This window comes from Camelus ferus, chromosome 5 (genome assembly GCF_009834535.1).
Source record: "Camelus ferus isolate YT-003-E chromosome 5, BCGSAC_Cfer_1.0, whole genome shotgun sequence".
Lineage (NCBI taxonomy): Eukaryota > Metazoa > Chordata > Mammalia > Artiodactyla > Camelidae > Camelus > Camelus ferus.
The window spans coordinates 84,119,984-84,144,087 of record NC_045700.1 but is presented as its reverse complement, the minus strand read 5'-3'; the positions used below and the strand labels follow the sequence as shown (position 1 = coordinate 84,144,087).

General features: G+C 37.3%; 1 protein-coding gene across 1 annotated transcript in view; it reads right to left on the bottom strand.

Moving 5' to 3' along the window:
* Positions 1 to 276: 276 nt before the first annotated feature.
* The window catches only part of ACSL3 (acyl-CoA synthetase long chain family member 3), a 58,724-nt gene continuing 34,896 nt past the window's right edge, over positions 277 to 24,104 (bottom strand). The window contains exons 4-16 of the mRNA XM_032480342.1: positions 18,994 to 19,171; positions 18,175 to 18,284; positions 17,201 to 17,339; positions 15,223 to 15,373; positions 14,174 to 14,297; positions 13,858 to 13,929; positions 12,486 to 12,625; positions 12,081 to 12,253; positions 10,396 to 10,470; positions 9,356 to 9,547; positions 7,898 to 8,012; positions 6,356 to 6,513; positions 277 to 2,391 (exon numbers count right to left, since the gene is read on the bottom strand). Of these exons, the coding sequence (XP_032336233.1) occupies positions 2,234 to 2,391; positions 6,356 to 6,513; positions 7,898 to 8,012; positions 9,356 to 9,547; positions 10,396 to 10,470; positions 12,081 to 12,253; positions 12,486 to 12,625; positions 13,858 to 13,929; positions 14,174 to 14,297; positions 15,223 to 15,373; positions 17,201 to 17,339; positions 18,175 to 18,284; positions 18,994 to 19,171 (1,785 nt within the window). The 3' untranslated portion in view covers positions 277 to 2,233. The remainder of the gene's footprint in view (positions 2,392 to 6,355; positions 6,514 to 7,897; positions 8,013 to 9,355; positions 9,548 to 10,395; positions 10,471 to 12,080; positions 12,254 to 12,485; positions 12,626 to 13,857; positions 13,930 to 14,173; positions 14,298 to 15,222; positions 15,374 to 17,200; positions 17,340 to 18,174; positions 18,285 to 18,993; positions 19,172 to 24,104) is intronic.

Here is a 24,104-nt window from a genome sequence, read left to right as displayed (position 1 = left end):
TCTATTTAAACCAGTATTTTTCTCATAATAACATTGTAGTTGTTGGATGGCCTTTTCTTTTCCCCCCAAATCAACCAACTCTTTCTTTTTGAAAGGATATTAAAAGATACTATATTTCAAGTCACTAAAGATGGTTTGGATTAGAAAGGCGTTCGAAAAGGGGATTCTACTTATTTCACATTCTGCTGTGGCCTCTGACATCTGGCATCTGCTATTTTAGGACTGAAAAATGGGAAAAATGGGACTATATACAGATTAAACCATCCTTATTAGATATTTCTGAAAAGAAACAACTTTTATTGTGAATCAGTGATAAGATATATATTCATCTGCCTCTATTTCAAGTCACAATTACATTGATATCTCTCCTTTGAAGCATTGAACCATTTTTTCCTAAATACTTTTCAAAACATCATTTGAAAGCAAATAATATTCTAAAGGTCAAGCATCAGAAACAAAATCTCTCACCCAAGCTACCTTTAATTTAGATCACAATACTTTTAGGGAAATTCTATTTTAATTTTTCCTATTTTTACTTCTTCTTGGCAGTTCTTCCAGACTTTGTGAAAATTTAAACTACGGCAAGAAGAGCATTCAAAACACAATGCAAATGTATACAAGAATATAACAGAAGTTTAAAACAAAAAACACCATATTGCAATGTCTCCAAATATGATGTGTTCATAATATGACCAAAAACTATAGGGTCCCAGGTCCTCCATACTCCCACTATCCTAAATAGATCTACGTTCATATATTTTCATATATATTTTTTTGTTTGTTTTGCCTTTTGGTGCCTAAAAGTAATTGAGAATCAAGAAAATAACTAATATGACATGAAAAACATGGTACATATGACTTTTTTATGTCCTAATCTGAACACATCTTAACTGGTGCAATATTACTCTTAATAATAAACAACAGACAAGCAATACATATGAAAAGACTATGTATAATGCAATGTTTTTAGGATCACAATTTCCACACTGGCATTAAAAACCTGCAAAATTAAATCTTAACTCACCTCGTTATAAATTCTCATGTATTGCAGTAAGAATGCTATTATCAGAAGCATTCTAGATTATTTCACTTTTTAGTGTGGAAAGGTTATGGCAGAAAGGGTAAGGTGCTTTTTTTAATAAGCTATCAACAGACACTGACAGTGTCTCACACACACACACACACACTCAACCAGTGCAACGTATCCAAGAAAAAGTACTAATTTTGAAATGAGATACATGATTAAACAGCTAGACTTTAAAAGTAGGAGTGGGATAGAATAATTTTTCATGATTAATGTGACATACAGACAACTCAATGTACATATACAGTCAGTGAAATGAAGAATAACTTTTCATGCTGATTTTTTTTTCTTCTATTTCTACCCTACCTTTAAGAATTGTTTCCAATTCTAAAAGCTTAGGCATTTTGCTAATGCCCACAGCTAACTAGGAGACTCTGGGTATTTCAATGAGGAGCCACCAGATACCAACTACCCACTTCTGTTCCCTTGCTGTGTTTCCTCCATTACTATGAAACCATAACCCGCTATTGCTATTTTGTTTCATGCAGAACCAACCTAACTTCATTCCTTTTTCTAAGAAAAAATAAATATATAAAGAAGACACTGTCAGGCATACGTTCACAAGGTCTCAATTTCTTAAAACATAAGTATGGGTATATTTATTTCTCTCAAATGCATACAAGACAATAATTACACAGCAACAAATCTTTTGTTCAAACAATGATTTGATTCATAAGCATTTGAATGAAATTTACATAATTTCACATCCATACCCTTGCATTTTTAAATACTGTAAGTAAAAAAGCCCCCCAAATAACCAATTCTTATATTTCCTATGTATCTCTCTATACATCCAAACTTTAAAAAGTTACAAACTGAACATTGTACAGAACATATAAATCATGTTGAAAAACTTGAGGTTTTAAAATCACTGTTCCCCAATATGATTCAGAAAAGTCCTCATGCTGACAAGTGCAGTCCTAGGTGGTAAAGGACAGTGGAGGAGGGGAAGAAAGAAGAGACAGACACAAGTTTGCTGTCTTAAAATTTTACTAATCCTGTCAGTTAAAAATGGCAATGTCATGAGAAGTTAACAGTTTAGGTTTAATATGAGGAATGGAGTCCGCCTCACAGTCTGAGACATGCATTTCAAGTATTTTCCTATTTGATCTGAGCTCCCTGCAGCAACCCGATGCTGAAAGAGAATGACTATTTTCTTCCATACATTCGCTCAATGTCCGCCTGGTAATGTGTTTTAAGCTCTTTGCGCTTCAGCTTGAAGGCATCTGTCACCAGACCAGTTTCAGGGGTCCATGGCTCAGGGCTCAAACGAATTTTTACTGGAATTTCAAACTTTTCCAGACTTGCTGTGATGGCGAAGAAAGAAAGAAAAAAAAAAAGCAACCACAAAGGCATGAAAAACATACAGTTAAAATTCTTAGCAAATAATTTAACTTCCTCAGTCTTTGATTACCCATTAAACCAACCAACAGCTCATAAATCACACTTCTAAGCTATCTATCCCTCAGAAATAATAGTAGAAGTAAAAAAAAAATAGATATGTATGAGAATTATAATAGCAAAAACTGTTTAAAAAATCTACATGTCCATCAACAGAATGAGTTGGATAAATTATGATATAGGCATAAATGTACAATTCAGTCATTTAAAATGAGATCCATTTGCTATATATATCTAATAATATTTGCAATAATACACTGTTAGGTTTAAAAAGACGATCTTTTTAAAATACTAGATAAACCTATATGCAACTAGATATGGAGGCCAAGGATGCATACCAAACTAAACCAGGTCCTTCAAGGGGCTAGGATCCAGGATTAGGGAAAAGGAACTGTCACTTTTTATTTTATGCCTGTTCGTTTTCTTTGAAATTATTATTTAAAAAATCACTTTAGAAACTAAAAAACAATAATGTTGAAAGAGAAACTTGTCACTGAACCAGGATATTCACTGTAAGGTAAGAGGGCAGAATGTCTGCTCACTACGTGTTCCTAACACAGATCTGATACCCAGTAGATTCTCAGCAGTGGAGGGATGAAGGGGTGGGGGAGAGACGCAGTCTGAAGGAACATCTTCTTAGTAAAGAAAGTAAACATCTCCTTGCTTCATTTTTCCAGCACTCACTTAACACATATTTACTGGAAAAAATTACTGTGTAAATGCTTTGCTAAACATTCTTTAAAAATATAAAAATGAATAGTTTCTGCTTCCAAGTGGCAGACAATAGGGAAACAAGTAAAAACCTCACCATAATAATGTATATACTTTAAAAGTACTAAATTAAAGGAACAAAAGTGATGTAATAACTCAAGCCCATAAAAATGAACAGAGATAACAAACAAGGTTTTATACTCTTCAAAGATTAAAAATATTTCAGGAGTGGTTTCCAAGAGGAAAAACCACTTTGAGAAATGGCAGCAAGGCAGGGACCAAGGACTTAAAGGACAGGAGTCTGACCTACTGAGATGTGGGGCAGACTCACAAGCGAGAACTGATGACCACGTTCAGCTTTTAAGTGCTCAGCACTGCACCCTATAACTTGACTCAAAATTATGTTAGGTGTGTGGTGATATTGTCTAGACCAGGTTTTAGAAAAATAAACACAGCTACAACCACATGATCAGCTGGAGAAACGGAGGCTGTAATAACTATGAGTTTTTCTTCCTTATTTGGTTGTGAATATGTTTGTATATGTTAAGCAAATACTTGTTTTCTTACCTCTTATTCTCTTACCGTAATGTGTATTAATGAGTTAACTTTTTATCATACTATTTAAGTTACATACAGGACACCAAAGGAGAAGAGTAAAAATCACTCACGGAGGTTGCATCCTCTTGTGGGGAAAATACTGTATTTTCATTTGTACACAGGACAGTTGTATAATATTAGGTGATAGTCTGACTTTGCTAATGTCTTTACTCGGAAATTAACTATGGTTCAAGAAAATGTGTATGGGTGCCAAGTGGACAATGGATGGAGTGTGATGGTCAGTTTTATGTGTCATCTGGGCAACTCTAGAGTTCCCAGTTATTCAACTAAACAAGTGTTTTGCAGATTTGATTAAGTCAGCTGAAAGGCCTTGAGAGCAGAGCTTATCCCCAAATAAGACACAATCCTGCCTGTGGACAGGACCTTCGGCTTGTGCCTAGATTTCCAGGCCACCTTTCAACAGTCTGCCCTACAGGTTTCCAACTCTGTCTAGCCAGCCCCTAATGATCATAAAAACCAATTCCTTATAGTAAGTTTCTCAATATATTTAACCTACTAAATATATATATATATGTGTGTATGTGTATGTGTGTGTGTGTGTGTGTATATATAACCTACTGATTCTGTTTCTCTGTGTAAACCTAATATAAATTTTGCTTAAAAATGAAGTTGGATCTCTTCTTCACATCATTTATAAAAATTAAGTCAAAATGGATTAAGGACCTAAATGTAAGATATAAAACTCTTAGAAGAAAACATTGGGCTTTCTTTGTGACCTGGATTAGGCAATGGTGACACTAAAAGCACAAACAATGAAAGAAAAAGAGAAGAAACTGTATCTTATAAAAATTAAAACTGATGTGCTTCACAGGATACCATGAAGAAAATATTTACAAATCACATTATCTGATTATGGACTTGTATCTAGAATATATAAAGAACTCATACAACTCAATAACAAAAAGACAATCTCACTTTAAAAAATGGGCAAAGAATCTGAACAGCCATTTCTCCAGAGAAAATACACAATGGCCAATAAGTACATGAAAATATGTTTGGCATCACTAGCCACCAGGGAGACACAAATCAAAGCTACAGTGAGACATCACTCCATGCCCACCAGGATGACTAGAATCAAAAGGATGAACAGTCACAAGTATTGGCGAGGATGTGGGGAAACTGGAACCCTCGTACAACATTCGTGGGAATGTAAAATGCCACCATCTAAAAAGTAGTCTGGAAAATAGCCTGGTAGTTACTCAAAAGGTTCAACACAAAGGTAGCACAGGCCCAGCAATTCTACTCCGAGGCATCTACCCACAAGAAGTAAGTATGTCCACACAAAAGCTTGCACACAAATGTCCACAGCAGCATTATTCACTAATAGCCGAAAGTGGAAACAACCCAGGGGCCCCTCAATTGATGAACAGACAACGTGTTACTTGGCACTGAAAGGGAATGAAGTGTTGATACACGCTGCAAGGAAACAAGGATTAACACAGATGAACATTACATACTAAGTGAAAGAAACCGGTCACAAAAACCCATGTATTACATGGTTCTACTTAAACAAAATCTTCAGAATAGGCAAATCTATATAAAGTAGCTTACTGGTTCCCAAAGACTAGGAGGTTTGAGGTGTGATGGGGAGTGACTGCTAATGCACACACAGTATTTCCTTTTGGGGTGATAACAAATTCTAAAACTGACTGCGATTATAGTTGTATAATTCTGTGAACACACTAAAAACTATTTAATTATACATAAAATGAGTTGTTTGGCATTTGATATCTCAAAGCTGTTAAAATATACATAAAATTTTAAAATAAACTAAAAAAGTATATAAATTTTAAATGTTTAATTATTGTTTCAGTGTTCCACCTTACTCAGAAAGTATGTGGGTTTGTAATATAATATCCATTAATTAATTCAATTTAGCATCAGCCCAAAGTTTTTAAATTACCTAAAAAAGTTGGAAACTATCTTCAAGCTGACATACAACAAAACATAATTACTGTTGAAATAAAGGGTCAGAATGATTTCATCTGATTAAATGCAATTAACATTTTTCATAATCTTGAATAACATTTCTAAGAATAAAAATGCACACTTGTACTATACTTTTTGCTGACGACTCAGAAGGTAGAGCTGTTTTTTTTGAAACCGCCAACATTAAACTAGTCAACCTGTGCTCACCCCACCCCCCCCCAACACACACACAAGGGTGCAGAGGATCTGTGAGCACAATCGACCAGCAGCACACAAACAGCTGCAGAAGAGCCTCAGACGGCTCACTGTGGGCTGGGGTGTCCAGGAAGCCGAGCAGGGCCCTGGGAACGGCCAAGGTGAGTGGAGAAAACAGAAGCCGCCAAGAACATCCTGATACATGTACATCCGTGGTGGGAGTGCATGATTTGTGTGTCCCTACAGGGGCTTGAATGGGGGACTGATAAATATGATCTTCTCCCTACTAATGGTAGGAAAATATGATGGGTTTCTGAGCAGGAAATGTAACCTAAGCCTTTGTAATGTAACAGGATAAATAAATTTAAGTACTCTCTTGCCAGCTCAGTTCTTGGAATCAGTTGAACACTTACTCACCTGAAGTAGCAGCTTCAGAAAGCACTTTAAGTACCTCATTTTCCATTTCACGACTGTTACACAGCTCCTCCCAAGTCCCTTTAAGTCCTTTCTTTTGTGCTAGTTCTGTTAGTTCCTTTTGATTTGGCACAACAAATCCAATGACGTAAGAATGGTAACTGAAATGTATAAAACATAACTTAGCTAAGGAGCTAAATGGCATACCACGTTAATGGTGGTTACTGACCACACTGACGTTTTAGGAATCAACTGTCTACTGAGGTGCTGACACACATATTTCGTGCAACAGCCACTTTTACTGTATGATTTATAACACGTTCCAATGCTCTGGCAGAATTCATTGCTAAATAAACCTTAATCTGTTTCATGCTAAGTTTCAATTATGCATAACTATTATGAATAATGTTTTTAAAAGAAAACTAGAAATATTAAAAGATTCACCTTTTAAAAATCAGTAATTCACATCAATAGATTAAACAAAAATAAAAGCTAATGTAAATAAGAAACTGTTTCTTAAAAAATTGGCAACAAATCAAAACAATGTGAATATATTTTTTTCTTTTGTTCTCTTAAGAATTGGTGCTGACAGAGGAACTCTGAGTATGCCCCCTGGGGGAAGCAACCTGAAGAAATGGCAGCAGCATCAGGAGGAGATGGTTCTGGTTAATATCACACAAGAAAACCCAGAACTGTAGCATCACTAAAGAAAATACTTCATGACTAATAAAGGGCAGAATCATTTATAAATTAACGTAATAAATCTTTAGCGTGGGCTATACCTCAAAGTCAATTTCTAAATAGGTTCTTCTAACATGAGGTTTTATTTTTTCATAGTAAGTGTTAGGTCATAAGCATCTTCTCACAGTAAGTAGGCTGGCCACAAAACGTATCTAACTGTTAGCCCCGGAGAGTAACTGCCACATGGAATACCTTTAAGGAAAATGCAATCAGAGTGCCAAGCCGAAATTCCAAGAGTGAACTTCTGGGACTTTAACTTTAAACTCTCCTTCCCAGCTGCCTCCGTATCATCATGGGCTAGAGATGCTGTATGTTATGCCACAGCTTAACACAGCCTGGGGCACAGGGGATGGAAGCCCATAGGCCTGGTTAGGGTCCCGAGCAGGCTCCAGTTTAGAAGAGGGTAGTCAGAAGGCAGCAGAGCACTGCTTGCTGACCCCACTTCTTTCTTTATTCCCCTGTCCACTGGACTGACTGTGGGAAACTTCCCTGCGCAGAGGGATAGGTAACTAGGGGGTACCAAGGCAGCAGGAAGGAGGATTTTATTTTCTTCATCTCCCTAGCACACAGAACACTGCAGTGAGATGTGAAACAGGAAACAGGGACAGAGGTAAACCAGGAGACTAAAGCACCACAAGGAAAGAAGCAGCTAACGGCTGTACTAAGAGGCTGTTCCCCGAGACAATGGATAAGAAGGAAGAGTTCTTGGTATAATATTACAAAGAAGGCCCTTATAATAGACAGGAAATGCCAACAGCACACCAAATGTTTTAAGTAAAAGTAGCATGAATTCTACTTTCTTACCTGTTTGCATATGCACAAATGTTATCTATTAGTGAGAGGTTTTTCAAAGCTGCCTCTACTTTCCCAAGAGCAACATACTCTCCTGCCTGTAGTTTTACAAGGTCCTTTTTACGATCTGTAAAAAACAAGGCCGGGAGAGGGGGCACATTAGAGGATAATATTAATACATCTTTACTACATACAAATGTTGGCCATTCCCTAAGTAATTTGCTATCAATTAAGTTCATTATAAGTTATGCTAAAATTAAAAATACGTAATAAAATTAGACCCTAATTTTTGTACTACCAAATATATTCTTAAAAAAATAAGCTTCTAATTAAGGGCACCCATCATCAGGGCTTCAGGTATGTTCTGCTGAACAGACTGTGTTCCTGGTATACATTCATACCAGAAAGATCAAGAATATACTCAATGCCATCTGAAAGCACACATTCTATCTAGAGAGAACCAAGACAAAAAATCATTACTTCAACACAATACAGCAGTGCTAAGTGATAAGACTCTCCAACCTGCTGATTTTGAAAGAATTCCCACAAGAGGGGCCTCAGCTGAGTCTTGAGGGAAGGCTGAGCAGTAGCCAAGTCGAACAACACTGGCAAAAAACAGAGACGTCCCAGCCTGAATTTGTGCAGCATCAAGGAGGAGGAAGCAATGGAGATGGAGGCAGAGAGGTGAACAGGGCCACCTAACAGAGGCCCCCTGAACCGAGCCACTGGAACCACCAAAAGGTTTTCAGCAGGAAAGCAGCCCAGTGAGATGGGGGTTAAAAATCACACGGTGGCAGTGAGAGGGTGCATTCAGCGAGGGTTAACAGAAAGGAATTTCTTGCAGTAGGGTGACAGAAGGTGCAGGCCTGACCTGTGATCACAGAAAGAGGGACAGGCAGAGGAGAGAATGACCTTGAGGCATATTTCCGGAGGTAAAGCAGTGGGATATGGGTTAGACATGGGGGCTGACTGCAGAGACTCTCATCTCCTGCCGGCGCCCAGACAGCATGACCGGGACAGACACGCCATTAACTGAGAAACAGAGCCGAAGAAGAGAAGCAGAGTAAAGTATTTTCACTCCGCAGATCCCCGAACTGAGCTGCCAGGCCCTCCTCAGTTCTCACACGCAAGGGAAGAACACGGCTCCGACAGGAGAGAGCCCTGTCCAAGAACCTCTAGATACCAAAGTATTCACAGAAACGAATACTCCCTATTTAGAACTGAACTCTTTAAGGATTATCTAATAGTAATTGAAAATATCACTGCTGTTGAACAGACCTGAAGACCTCGGAATATGTCAGGCCTTATAAATTCTGCATGGTCCCTATTGTACATTTTTATATTCTGGGGATGATGCAACAGAAACCATCCCACTATTACATAAAAATAAATTCTTACATTATTAAACAGCTTCTTTTGTAAAGCTATTTCAGAAACATCCACTTTAAAAACAACTGTTAGTTGGCTCACCAATAATCTTTAAACAACCATCAGGGTCAAACTCTCCAATGTCTCCAGTACAGAGCCACCTCTGTCCATTTTCATCTTCAAAAAAATCAGCTTTTGTTTTTGCTTCATTTTTGTAGTATCCCATAGTCACATTTTGACCACCAATAAGAACTTCACCCCTTGGATGTGGTTTATCGGTATTGAAGTATCCACCTAATAAACACAGAATAATTTAGAGTTAATTTAACTCTTTTATCCCTATATGCGTCATGTGAAAATTTGAAATTATTACTTTCTAAACAGGGACATCCAACTTTGACCCAATTAGAGTTTCCCAAAGGAAATAAGCCAGACACTATGAACAAAACTCATCAACATAAATTTACAACTAAAACTAGTTGCAAATTTCCAGCTGCTTAACCGTAAGCACTTATGCTTTCAAACTACTATTCAAAGAAAAATATTAAATTCAAAAATCCAACATCTATTGTATAAAATAATTATATACATATACTACACAGGTTAATTCCTTTAAGGATTCTTAAATATCAAACCAATTAACTGATAAACAAAATTTTAAAAAAGCAATCAGTATTTAAGTGGCATGAACAACACATTTTTATGGAATAATACTGAAAATTTCCTTCTGATAATTTTGGGTTGAAGCCCTCAAAAAAAGAAAGAAAAAAAAAAGGTGTAAACATCTTCAAGTTTCACAGAATAAATTTCATGATTTTGCTTCTACAAAATAAAGTTATGATGATTTGCAATTTATGGGCATTATTCATTTAGCACATTTCTCAAGTTTTTCCCATAATTCTTACTTGCATTTTATGTAATAAAGTAAGCAAAATTAAAACAATTATAATTCTTCAAAATCATCTTTGAAACAAGCAAAATAAATCATTCATATAGCTCTAGATAAAATATTTCTATTATAAAGGACAAAAGCGAGCACTTGTGGGTGATTTTATATTCCAAAATAAGGAATGAAGTAAAGCATAATTCTAATTTTAAAGTTTAATATTAAACAAATTAATATTGTGGTTAAAACATATTACCTTCCTCCCAGTTCTTTAATTTGATTTCACAGCAAACTATTGGTGCTCCCACTCTGCCAGTGTTGTAGTCCCACACTAAGATGCAAATGAAAAATAGCATTTGATTACAGTAGTTAATAAACTGCCTCATTTTACTAGATTACAAAATAAATAAATAAATAAAAATGATGATTTATCCCAAAGCTTAGGTATCCCTAGGGAATTCTGAAAAGCGGAAGTCACACATCGGTGAACTGAGGGGTTTGGGTATTTTTTTTAAAATCTGAGTTGGCTGTGGATGTATAAAACTCAAGACATTTTTATACATAGGCATGAATCTCCAGAACAACGGGCCCACATTTTTCCAGCACAGAACAACTGTTACCCCCAACAGATGGGGCAGGCCTGCTCCAGTTTCCCCAGAGTCCTTACCCATCACATTTTCTTATAACAAGGCCCACTTCACTCACTTAAGGAGATGCCTGGTTCATGAGTTTCTATTCTCTTCCAACACAATGCAGCACAATGATTTACACCTGTCCTACCTTCTTATTCGACTTAACAGCTCTGCAGTGCAGTAACCTCTCCATCCTTCTCCCGTGGATCACTATTTCGAAGTGAGACCTCTGACACGTCCCTCCCATCCACTTATGCTATCACACCCTATTTGAATTCATACAGTCAGACTTCAGACACCAGGCTGGAGACTAAGACTGTTAACTTCCAAGCTCTGGGAAAGGAACCTACCACTATTAAGAATTACTACTGCATTATGTTTCCTCTTCAAAGATCATTCAAATATCAGAAAGAAAAGGTTGATATTTAATATTTTACAGACTATTTATAACATAAACTATAACTAATCAATCACACATCCAATGGAATCCTTAAAATAGGAAGAAGTTAAGGCTCCTCAGGAACCATATATGCATGTATTTAAGATTGTTTGTTTATTTCCTGCCAAACAAGACTTACGAGTAGCTTCCAAGAATATACAAAATATTAAAGAACATAACGGAAAACAGGAAAATACAGAAGTAATGCAGGATAAACCTGGCATAAGGACAGTACACAAAATCACTCAAGGTAAGCCGGGGAAACTGCAAAGTTAAGAGGTTAGTATCTACGGGCATCGAGAAAATACAAATTAGAAGCATAGATTTTTCTAATACTGGAAAACAGAGTAACTTTCTTCCATAAAAGGGCACATGAGGCACTAGGGGATTCAATCTGGGAACTACTTGGGTAATGGGTCATCCCCTCAACCACATCACCACAAAAAACTCTGGAAATTACATTCTCTAGACCTAAATCTAAATTTTCTCTACATTTAACAGAGACCCTCCTCCTCAATAAAATTTCTGAATTTGAGCCTTACTAAACATACCTAAACAACTAGACAAAACACATTAATCTTTCTACATAAAAAGAAACTTCATAAGAAATAAGATAAGAAGAATAAATGCATACAGTACAGCCAGTGCTTGTTACTGAAACCTCTAGAATGCTAAGTAGTTTTTAATACATTATCATAAGTTTAATAATTCCTCTGGAGGAATTATTGAGAATTAGATGTACCTATTACATTCTAAAACCTGATATATCACTCGTCTCCTATATATTTGCAAAGAACAATCCATACCAAAAAATGCCCGGAGTTGCACCCTAGCCTCTGTTGGACACACCACTTTGTGGACAGCACTAACCTTCTGTGATTGTTCCAGCCCCAGCAGATTCAGTGAGCCCATATCCCTGACCAACAGGACAGCAGAAACAGATGTTCATGAATCGCTGTGTGGTTGCAGAAAGTGGAGCACCTCCACACAGCAGAAGCCGAATATTTCCACCTAGTAAGCTTCGAACTTTCCGGAAAACAAAACTTAAAAAAAAAAAAATCAATCAAATAATCATAGAATTTTAAAACTGAATTATTTAGACTAGTCTCCCAATTTCGATAAACAGAAAATAAAAGCACACTATTAATAGTTTTTAGTGCAATCCTTTTGACTTTTTAAAATAATTTTTTTCTTATAACATCTCAATTAATTGCGCTATTAATGTGAACAACACAATCAAATTACCAAGGAGAGGGAGAGCCCTTCTGTACTCACCTGTCACACAGCGGAGTACTATACCCCTTTGAAATCTGTTCCATTTTGTAATTATAGGCCAGAATAAACAGATTGCGTTGAAAACTACTCATTTCGTTCACTTTATTCATGATATTTTTGTAGATCCGATCCATGATTTCCTAGATGTATAAAAATGAGTTAATACAGTCAATAATGCTATGAGTTGCCTTACTTAAAATCTTACCATCAGATTACTATTTCCATCAATAGAAGCATTTTAAAAGATACTCTCTATCAAGAATAAACTTTCAAAATGGAACCACAAAAAAAAATTAAATAAAATAAAGTAAAGCCACAATTAATTTAAAAATGAGATTTCAGTAAAAGTAATTTTCCATAGGTGCTCATGAGCAATGGAAAAAGAGGGAGAATGTAAGAACATTAGGGCAATAATATGCCGTTACTGACTCTTTATACTGCTTTAACCTTATTTATTCTGAACTGAAAACCTATACTCAATAAATGAACAACTATATGAAGTGACTTTAAAATTTTCATAATTTTGTAAGGACAGAAAGTACCACATTCTTTGCTCATAAAAAGACCATGAGGTTATTTTAGTCGCTTGTTTGATTTTTAATGCTGCACCCAGGAAAATGTTCCTTGTCTGCACTACATTTTACTTCCAAGGCCTGTTACTATGACGTATATTTTAACGACCTGAAACACAAAGATGATACTACTAAGGAAATGACCTGCCTACTGAAACTACTGGTCGTATATTTGACTTCAGAGTAACTATGTAATTTTGCTTGGATGTGAACACTTAGGTATCTAATAACAATTCCTAACACTTTCAAGCAAAATCAGAAAGCCACGTAAAATTTACATTAAAGAGACAGGAAATTGTTGCTGTCCCATTTCTACTGATCTTATTTCCAAGACCATCCCTATGTCTGGCATTACTAAGATGTATGGTGCTTCTTGAGTAATTCAAAGTTGCAGCAACATCTCTGTCACTTTTTTTTTGGTGTCTGGCCAGACTTTCCCTAAGAACTTGGGCAGTAATTATCTGGTTTGCTTAGGAGGAAAGGATCTCAAACCTTCCCTCCAACCTCCTGCTGGGCTTCAGGTTTCTATTAAAAGCAAACAGATAATCACAAAAATGATCTGAGCAAGAAGCTAAAGGAAAAGAGCTGATAATATCACATAGAAGCTAAAACTAAGTTGAGATTTTAATAAAAAAGAAGCTAAAACGAAACAATAAATCCTGCAGAGCTCAAAGCAATACAGATAATCAACAAGGAAAAAATCCTACATAAACTACCTTGTCAACAATACCTTTTCCACTAGCATTTATGTTGTATAAGTGCTTTCTAGCACTCAATGTTGATTAATGGTCAATTCTTACCGGGACAGCTGCCATCAGTGTTGGTTTCAACATGGATGTATCCCCTTTGCTTCCTTTTTTTATTTTTGAAGACTATAGAGAGAAAAAGTGATCTATATAAAGTGATCCTTATTTTAAAAATTCAATAGAACTCAAATCAAAAAAGCACATTATAAATTCATCATTGTAATTCATTTATATTCTAAATGGCACTTAAAAGGCAAGTGCCTTTAGAATGATTAACTGTCATCCTTACAATATATTGTCATACTGATTGAAAAATTTGTTAAAGATAATTATCATTTTTTAGTAACCCAAGTTACAGGCACTACTTTACCTGATCTGCTAAAGTCTGTGGTGAAGAGTAGCCAATGCAGCATCCATGAGAAAGACAGATAAGCTCAGCACTTAATTCTAAAACATGGGCCAGAGGCAAATATCCGATGTAGATATCTTTCTCCCTAAAAGAAAGGGAGATACAGAAAGTAATGGTCAGGTGCTGTTTCTGCTGAAAGTGACTGTAGAGGGAGCAGGCTCTAAAAGGCACACGAAGGACTCTCAATCTGGGCTCCCTGGGGGGGGGGGGGGGGTGCGTGTGTGTGTGTGGGGGGGTGTATTTTACAGAAGAGATTCTTGTTCTGAGAGTTAATTATACCTTACGTAATAAAATGTACATGTATGCATGTGCATATATTTTAAGAACTGCTCCCACTCCCATAGCATGAAGGGCAACTGAGACAAACCCAGAAGAAACCAGTTGCTCTGAATTTTTTCTGAAAGTTATACATAAATTTCTCTCTCCATCCCCAAATTCAGTTCCACAGTAACATGTATATAATTTCTGCGCATAAGGGCAACAAAAATATCTAACCACTGCACCAGATCAGTCATCAGAATACTGATTCCGTCTCTGGGAATGCTCTCTTTACCATTCCTAAAACTCCCATCTGGTATCCTCCATCGGCTTCTTTCCCACTCCTGTATACCCACACTCCCCCAGTTACTGCTGGAATGTCTCTTAAAAAGGAAAACCACAGACTGAATAAAGAAGCCCAATAAATACTTACTGGGCAAATTATTTGTTCACTTGAATCATAACATTAAGGTATAAAAAATGACTATAGTGGCAATAACACCAGCTGATTAAAACATTTTAAGTCATTTAAAATTTGCACTTTTGAAGTAACAATGATATCCATAAACTGTAATTTAAATTTCACAACTGTAATTGTCTTGTAATTTTTAATATCCTTTTTTGAAGGAAATGCCTACTGTACACACAGATTCTGAAGGACTAATTTAACCAAATACTACTTAAATGACACAAATGTGAATGTGACGACCAATATAAACACTGGACGACCCCACATTTACACTATGACATACCCCAGTTCTGGAATCCTTTCCGCCATCCCAATTATACCAGCAATAATGTTACTGTGGGAGATCATGACCCCCTTTGGAAGTCCCGTGGATCCACTTGTATACATGATTACTGCAATATCTAAGGGCATTGGTTTGCTATGAGGTTTGTCTTCTGTATTGGAAGGAAAAAAAACACACACACTTCAGAGAAATTTAGCTGTATCATCAACTTTTTGCATAATCATTCGTTAACTCAATTCAACAACTATTAATTGTATTCATACAAAGGTCAACAAAACAGATCAAGTCCCTATACATTAAGAGACATATTTTACTGGGACAGACAGACATAAATCCGTAACATTATAAGAGCTATAAAGAAAAATGAAGCAAGACAAGGTAAGAAGATGACAGGAGAAGTGACAGGAAATGAAGGTGACGGAGCTGCCAGAACCACGATGTGCAGAGCCTCAGAGACTGCATTTCACTCTGGGTGGGAAGCTATGTTGTTTTGAGCAGGGACTTGTCATCAACTGTGACAAGGATCACTTTGGCTGCTGCTACCTAACCTAAGAAAGCGAAGAAAAGAGGTCAGGAGACAAAACGCTATTCCAGTAACTCAACTAAGAAATAAGGGTGGTTACACTAGGGGACCTAGACATTTGCTAAAAGATGTTAGCTGCTTCACACTTGGCTACACTCAGAATACTGGATTAAAAAAAAGACAATGTCCCCCATTTGCACAAGTCTAAACATAGCAGCCAACATCCTACAGAGGTGACACAGTAGAAAGACAAAGAGAAGTGGGTCATGGATAGCACTGCTCATCTGCCTGAATTAATCCTGGAACTACCCTGAATGTAGCCTTCTTAAACAGGAGAAAATATTTTAAACATGTTCCCAAGTAAACTCTTTCTCTCTTACCTGTCAAGATTTATTTCTTGACAACTGTTTTCATTCCAGTTCTTGCTTCCTAATCTGCCATTCACTCCTTCATCCCCTGGCACCATTCTCCACTGCCACCATTTCTAACTGCTTTCTCTAATGTGACATCTGCTAAGTCCAATGGTGTGTTGCAGTCCCTGTGTCACTGGACTCCTTCAGTGCACCTGGTCCTGCTAGAGACTCCCACCTCACCGAGAGGCTCCTTTCACTCAGCTCCATGAACCACACACTACGTGTTTTCTTCCTTCCTTTCTGACCAAGTCTCAGGCCTCTGGAGGCACCATTCTCAGACGGTGACCTCACCTACTCACAGCTTGAATTAAAATCTGTTTCTAGCTTCTAGATCTTTTAACTCCAAACTCAACTGCAGCATACTAGACTTGTATATGCCACTCCCCACTACATATCTACATTCGAATGTCGCACTAGCACCTAAATTCAATATGCCCCCAAATTAATCTCAGCTAAACTCCCATTCCCAGCTAACTGAATGCTTACATCTAACTAATCACCAAGGCTCCAATTGTGAAGGAAGTACAGTCCCAGCATTCTAACAGTTTTTGTGATATCCCTAAACACCAGTACATTCTCTAACACTTTGTGACACTTATCTGAGAGCAGGAATTTCCAGTCACCACACTTGGGCGTGCTAGTCAGAGGACAGAAAAATGTCCCCTCTGGAAACAGCAGGGGTGGAGCAGAGAGTGAGAGGAGGGATCCAGGTTTAGCCACTCTAGCCATCTGTTACCACTCTCAGACAATTCACAAAGGCCAAGTTTATGGCATTACTTGTAAGACTAACTTTAAACCATCTAAAACTATCAGAAAATGGAGAACAGGAAAACTGTATAATGTAAAAAGTATTTTAAATTAATTGCAAATAAATACTACTTTTAGACCGTTAATAAATTGCTTGTATTTTTCCTTTTTAGTAACTTTACTTCCCTAAGTGATAGCCTAGAAAACTGGTTTGTCACTTTATCCAACTTCAGAATCAAATATTTGTGACACTTGTGGAGAATACGGTCATTGCAGGAGGTACACAAGGACATACCCACGCCGGCCTTGGCTCCCAGAGCCTGCACTGCAGCCATGGTGTGCACGATGACACCCTTGGGGAACTCAGACCAGGTGGGCGGCTTGCCGTCCACGGTGATAATGTGCCGCAGGCGCGGGACCAAAGAAACTATGTCCTGGAAAAACACAAGCAGTCATCACTGTCCTCACTCTTCTTCACTAAACGGCCTGGCACATAGTCTGGGACACAAGTCCCACAAGCAGTTTACCACAGTCAGCAAATTACTAAAGTAATTCCTTGCCTCAAAAACACAAGGGTGAGAATGAAGATCCCTTTTTTCAGATGGAGAATCTACTGATCTGAAATTTAAACTACCGCTTTATAACATTAGATGTACTGTGTATACCAATTCTCCTTTGGTAAAATCCTTATCAACAAAGTTAGTTCCTTACAAAATGGTCATGTAAACATACACTGCCTGAACTGCATGGTAGCCCAATGTCCTTCATGCTTCTAAAAAGCAAATAAAGAAATGGGAAGAGAGGAAGGGAATTCTCTTATGAGCTTGTATTAAAAAAAAAAAAAATCAGATATTGTTTTCACAGGGAGCTGTCTAGAGATTAAAGAAATCCCTTTCTCCAGTAGTTTCATAAAGTTTTTTTTCCTTTGAATAATTCTGAAACTCATAATGACCTAATACTTCAGAAATAATTACTAGTTTAAAAATAACCCCTAAAAATTACAAATTTATTTAAAATAGACTAGAAGTTGTAATCCCTTCACTTTAAACATGGACATATTAACAATTAAGTTTATAACTTTCCATGCTACTTATAAATACATATAAAATCCACTTTTTCTTTTCTAAAGAAGAATAAAGTATTATATTCCCAGAAATTTACAAAGATATTAAAGATTTTAAAGATTATACAAGAACTAAGTATAAATAATGAGTCCACGACACTGAAAATTTTAAAGTATGAGACAGTTATTGAAAAACTATTCCTCACCTTCAACTTTGTTTGCAAGAGTTCCTTACTAGTAATGATGTTGGTCACTTCTGTTTCATTTAATCCATGAACAATCGCTGGACCTCCCAGAGTAGCATACAGCGTAACAACTACAGGGAAAGAAGGCCAGGTCATGTATTTGAACACTTCATGGAAGTACTAAATGAAATTAAATAAAGCCTCTTGACTGCAGCCGTGAATTATTAGAGAGCAAAGTAAACCGTAAATTGTTAGATCCATAGTTTGTGATCTAACTGTGCTGTGTTTTTATAAATTACTTTAATATATTAATCAACATATGCCTAACTCACCCTTATGTAATTTCCCTCAAATATTTTTAAAATGTAGCATTTTAAATTTTTTTTAATTTTTGTTTTATTTTGTTTCACCTATGAATACTACTGAGACTGTCACATTGCAAGGAATTACATCTGACTTCTAAAATGTTGAAGTCTTAGTTAACTACTTGATACTAAAATATGGAAAATACACCAACAAGGTATCACATTGAATGTCACATTTAAAATATTATATGTTAAAAAACTAGCATGAACAAGTGGCAGTACTGCTTATTCTAAAGTAGAAAAATCTAAAGAAAAATAATCTTAGAAATGTTGAAATTAAATAATATAATAATGAGGAGAAGGAGTCTAAGTTCTAATAATTCTAAGTTGTAACAGTTATCCACTGATTGGATACAAGGTAAAAATTAACATCAGAATATTAATCTCTTGAGAGTAAACATTTATAATAAAAAGTTAGTATCATCTCTCCCACAACAACATTAAGTCCACTGAGAAGATAGGAAAGTCTACATACGCTGGAAATTATACATGAAGCAGGCCTGTGCCACGATCATCCATTCGGCCCTGGTTTCACAAAAGATGGCAATGGTGGTCTTTGGTTTCTGACCCAACATTTGTAAGCCATTTCCAAAATTAAAGGCTCTAATGAAGACATCTTCATAGGACAGCCAATTATAGTTTCCAAGAATAACCTAATAAAATAAAACACAACCAAAATATTAATGTCGAGAAAGAAGCCGGGACATGCTCTCAATTTTGACAAACCAAAATGTTGTTTGTATATAAACTACTTTGTTCTAACAAAAAGCCAGAAAGTGAGTTTCAAGAGAAAAATTTATTTTGAAAATTAGCTATTTTGTGTTATCTTCTATGACAACTCAGAACTTTTTCTAAATCTTAAACTCTAATTTGGGGGGGGTTGTTTTTCTTTTAAAAATGTTCAGAGTTTGATGTGATCTTAAAGGTCAATTTTCTGGCTGAAGGCATATAGACTAATAATTCACTTACAGACTTCATCCACTTAAACAATTTAGATGTTAGTTTATAACTGAGCCTAGTGTCAAGTGCTACTGACGGCAAAATTTGTACTTTCCCTCTACTTACGAATCCTGGATTTTAACATCAGATAGGACAACCTGATAACACACAGAAACTGGTCAGGCCCAAGTTAACATCTGTTTGTGGCTACTTAATTTGAATTGCTGCATCTAACTCTGGATAAGCAAAGTAAACAAGTCTCCCTTCACACAGCCAGGTAGGGATCCGACCACTCAGCAAAGCCCCTCTGCTGAAAGCTCCTGGCACAGCTTGCCAGAAGCACAGGTAACGTCAAGTCTTACAGTATTAACAACTCCCTTTTAAGGCTCTTTAGGAATTTTCTCCAATTTAGATCAGACCATAAACCCCCAATTATATATAGATAAGATAAAAAGTTGCTCTCACTGCAAAAATATACACAGTTCCCAAACGTCGCTGTGTCATTAACATATGTCTTACGCACCTTATAACTGTCCAACCACACTCATTTTCAAACATTCACATAACATTCAGAAGAGTTCTAGAAAGAGGCTGAATGAAAATAAAAATGGAAAAACAGATAAATACTGCCCTCTAGTGTCCCATTCTGAATTGGACTTGAGAAATAAATTCTTTGACAGATAAGGCAACTGAATTTAAAATACTTATTTAACTTTGGTGGTCCCAAACTCTCATCATGCTCTGCACCACCATGAAATGCTCAGCACGGGGAGCTCCAATGACTTCAAAAGGAGCTCTGTGGGGGGTGAGAAGATGGAAGAGAATTTGGCCAAAACTATAGGAACTGGGTTACAGTTACTAAGAATTTCACACTCCAAAGATAAACATGAGCTATTTCCTAGATTCTAGAATCTAAATTACGAGTTGTGTAAGTTTCAGAGAATATATGTATCCTGAAAAAGCATTAGATGTAAAATCCAAATATGTAAACCCATATGATGGTTGCCACCATGTGGCAAAGAACTTACCGAGCCATGACTTTAAGTCAAATGTAACCAAAATCTGGATTTCATTTAATTCTTTAAACCACTGAATCTTCTAGTAGTGATCTTTACCATGAAGATTACATTTAAGAGACACTACCTACACCATAATTTTATCTGGCTTGTGCTGGAATAGGTTTCTAATGCTAACTTTGTCCCTACAGTTAGTTCAACCTGCAGTTAAACTCGTTTATTTGTTCCCTGCCTATACTGTTGAACCTTATTAAATCCAGAATCACAGTTCTCACCACCCAGCAGTCCTATGACACTTTCCTGGTATATTCATTTCCTCACCTTCTGAAATGGCTATGTGAAACCTCCTCTCTACTCAGATACCCTCCACCCTGGCCCTCCCTTCTCCACTTCCAGGTGATGACACTACCGCACACTCACTGAGAAATTGGAAATTAAACAGAACTTCCTTATCTTCCTAGCAACAAGTTTAATAACCTACATCTACCTGTACGCATACCCTTTGTAGTCCCTCAGGGTATTACAGTGGTTGAAGTGTCCATGAAAAAAGCCCAACTCCTTAGGATTCTGCTTCGAAGAGCTTCCCAAATTTCCATTTCTAGTTTGACCACCCCTACTTGGATAGCCAACCTACTCTTCTTTTACTTGACTATTCAACTAAGATGTCTAACAGATATTCCTCAAAAGCAGCCATTTCATTTCACCTCTACCCTGTCATCCTAGTCCATTAGTTTGGGAAATAATGAACACTAACTGGCCAACTCCCGTTCTAACTCCCCTACAGTCCCTTTTCCCTACAGTAGTGAGTTTTTTAAAAACATAAATCAGCTTACTCCTCTGCAAGTGTTTTCCTTTTCCAGTAGGAATGGATTCAAAGCAACTTACACTGGCCTACAAAGCCCTAAGGACCCTACATGTTGCCAGGGTCTCTGTGCCCATCTCGAACTCTCTGTCCTTTCTCACTTCCTGTAAATATAACTTTGTCCTTTAAACAGGCTGGGCCAGGGCAGCAACCTGGATGAGGCAAGACAGGTGCTTAGGGCACAAAGTTTAACGAGGCACTGCCTCAGGGTCTGAATGCTGTCCTGAACATGACACCCTAAGTGCTTCACCCTGCTGGCTCATTCCTATTTTGGAGCCACTCCACTGCACAATCCCGTTCCACTACAGAGATGGTTCATTACCCAGATGTTTGCAACGATGGCTTCCCCGTGTCCTTCAGGCTTCCACTTGGCCATAACTTACTCAGAGGGGCTATCCCTGAACTCCAACCAGTTTTATTTCTTCACAGTAGTTATTAAGTCTGTTAACTTTTTATTGCCTCTCCCCCTCCCATACAAATATAAGATCCTGAGAAAAATAACCTGTGTGTCTTGTTCATTATTGTCTCCTAGTGCTCAGGACAGTACCTAGCACGTAGTAGGCACCCAGCAATTACTTGCTAAATGTGTGGAATGGACTCATGTAACTGAACAACTTCAATTCACTCTGGGCCTTGGAGCCTTTGACCTCTCCTCCAGCAGCCTCATTTTTGAAAAGATTGCTTTTTTAAAAAGTCCATATCCACCGGATCATCTAACTCCATGGCTTCTTTTGTGCTAATCACTATTCAATCGCATACATACTTTGCTGCTACCTCTTAAGTATACTTACCTGTGGCTCACGAGACATAAGTGTGTTCAACTGTGCTGACAGAGAGTCAGGAAAACAAATGGCCAGTGTGGCTATGTGGTGAGCACTGTGGGTCATCTATAAACTGGGGGCAAGGGAATGGAAATCAAGGATGGTTTGCCAAAAGTAGCAACTAAATATGACAAAACCAGGCATCATTATGATAGTTTTGCAAACTATAATCTACAGGCAGGAGAGGAGTAATCAAACATGCTTAACTACATGACTCCAATGAAGCGAAACACTACTAACCAACCCCAGCTAGATCTTAAGCTGATTTAGCAAAAAAAAAAAAAAAAAAAAAAAAATTCATTTAAATGAGGCAAAACTAAGTTAGCAAAAGAAAACAAGGAACATGTCTTAAGAGTAGAGTGACCAGAGAATTTTTCCAAATCACTCTTGAGGTTGAAGGGGGCACTATTCATGTCAGAACAGGTGTAAGTCAAGACTGTTCCAAGCAAAATAAGATAAAACATCACTCTATTTGAACGTTAGGAACACACAGAGATCCTACTGTCTAGAGTTAAAATAGTGTTTTTTAATTTCTAGGAGTTACTGACATTAACTTGCTTGTCATCTCATTTATCTCTAAAAGATGACTGGAATTTGTATCGTAAGTGGCAAGATTAATGGACCATTCCATTAAACATGAGTCCCACCCCCTCCCCAAACCCCACCCCCCAAGAACAGGAGGAAGCCTGAGTGTCTCACTCCAAGGCTGTGCGCATCTGCACTCTCCTCCGAGATCGGAGAGTTCCTTCAGGACTGACGGAAAAAAAGCAGCTGGAGCCAGGATGCAGTTGGGAAAAGAGGACAAGAGAAAAACCACTTTGCCTACACAGGAATTAAACCTATAACCTAACCAAATTATCAGCTAAATGCAGGCAATCTCACTGCCTCTAAAACACATTTTATCTTCCATTTTCACCTAACGGAGCTTCAAGAACAGGGAACTATACTCAACATACTGTAGTAACTTATGGTGAAAATAATATGAAAATGAATATATGTATGTTCATGTATGACTGAAGCATTATGCTTTATACCAGAAACTGACACACTGTAAACGGACTATATTTCAATGAAATATATATACACACAAATACCCAAGTTCATAAGCAGCATCTTCATGCCATTTCTATACCTATCACCCTTTACAGAGCTGCACGACTGCGTGATACAAACCTTCATATTCACTCAGACAACTGTGCTTGTTCAATTCCCAAGATGATGATAATAAAAGCATTTACACTCATGTAAATTACTGTCATTAAAGCATTTACAGTGGATGCCACCATTGTTTCACACACACTCACTCTCTCTCTCTCTCAATTAATCCTCTCAATAATTCTCTGAGCTAGGATCAGTTTAAGAAGTATGGAGCTGGACGGTCTAGGTTCCGGTCCCAGATGAAGCTGCTAGCTGTAATGCCCTTGAAAAAGTTACCTAACCCATCTGTGCCTTAGCGTTGTCTTCTGTAAGGGAGGGATATCCCCATAACATTAATCCATAAGGCTACTGTAAGTCTTAAATAAGATAATACATGTAAAGTCCTTAGAACAGCCTGGCTCATAAGAAATGCTAATCAATGTCGGCAATGATCATTATCTCCATGTTACAGATAAAGAAACTGAGGCAAATTTGGTTCAACAGCTTTTCCAAAGTCACACAGCTACTGAGTGGCAAAGCCGAGTTTCAAATCCAGTCTGGATCTGGAGTCCAGGCTCTTAACCACTACCTACACTGCCTCTAAAGATGTCTTAACCTCTGTTTCACATCAATAATGGCAAGTTCTTCTTGTATTTGTGAGAAGGAAGTTTTTAAAAACCACGCACTGCCACACCAAGTACCAAGACACTGAACATCCAATGGAACCTACATTATAATCAGAAACAGCAGGTCGCATCCCAAAACCCAGAGCAGTCTCAAGCACACACAGGTGCTTCTGGAACTAGCAGGG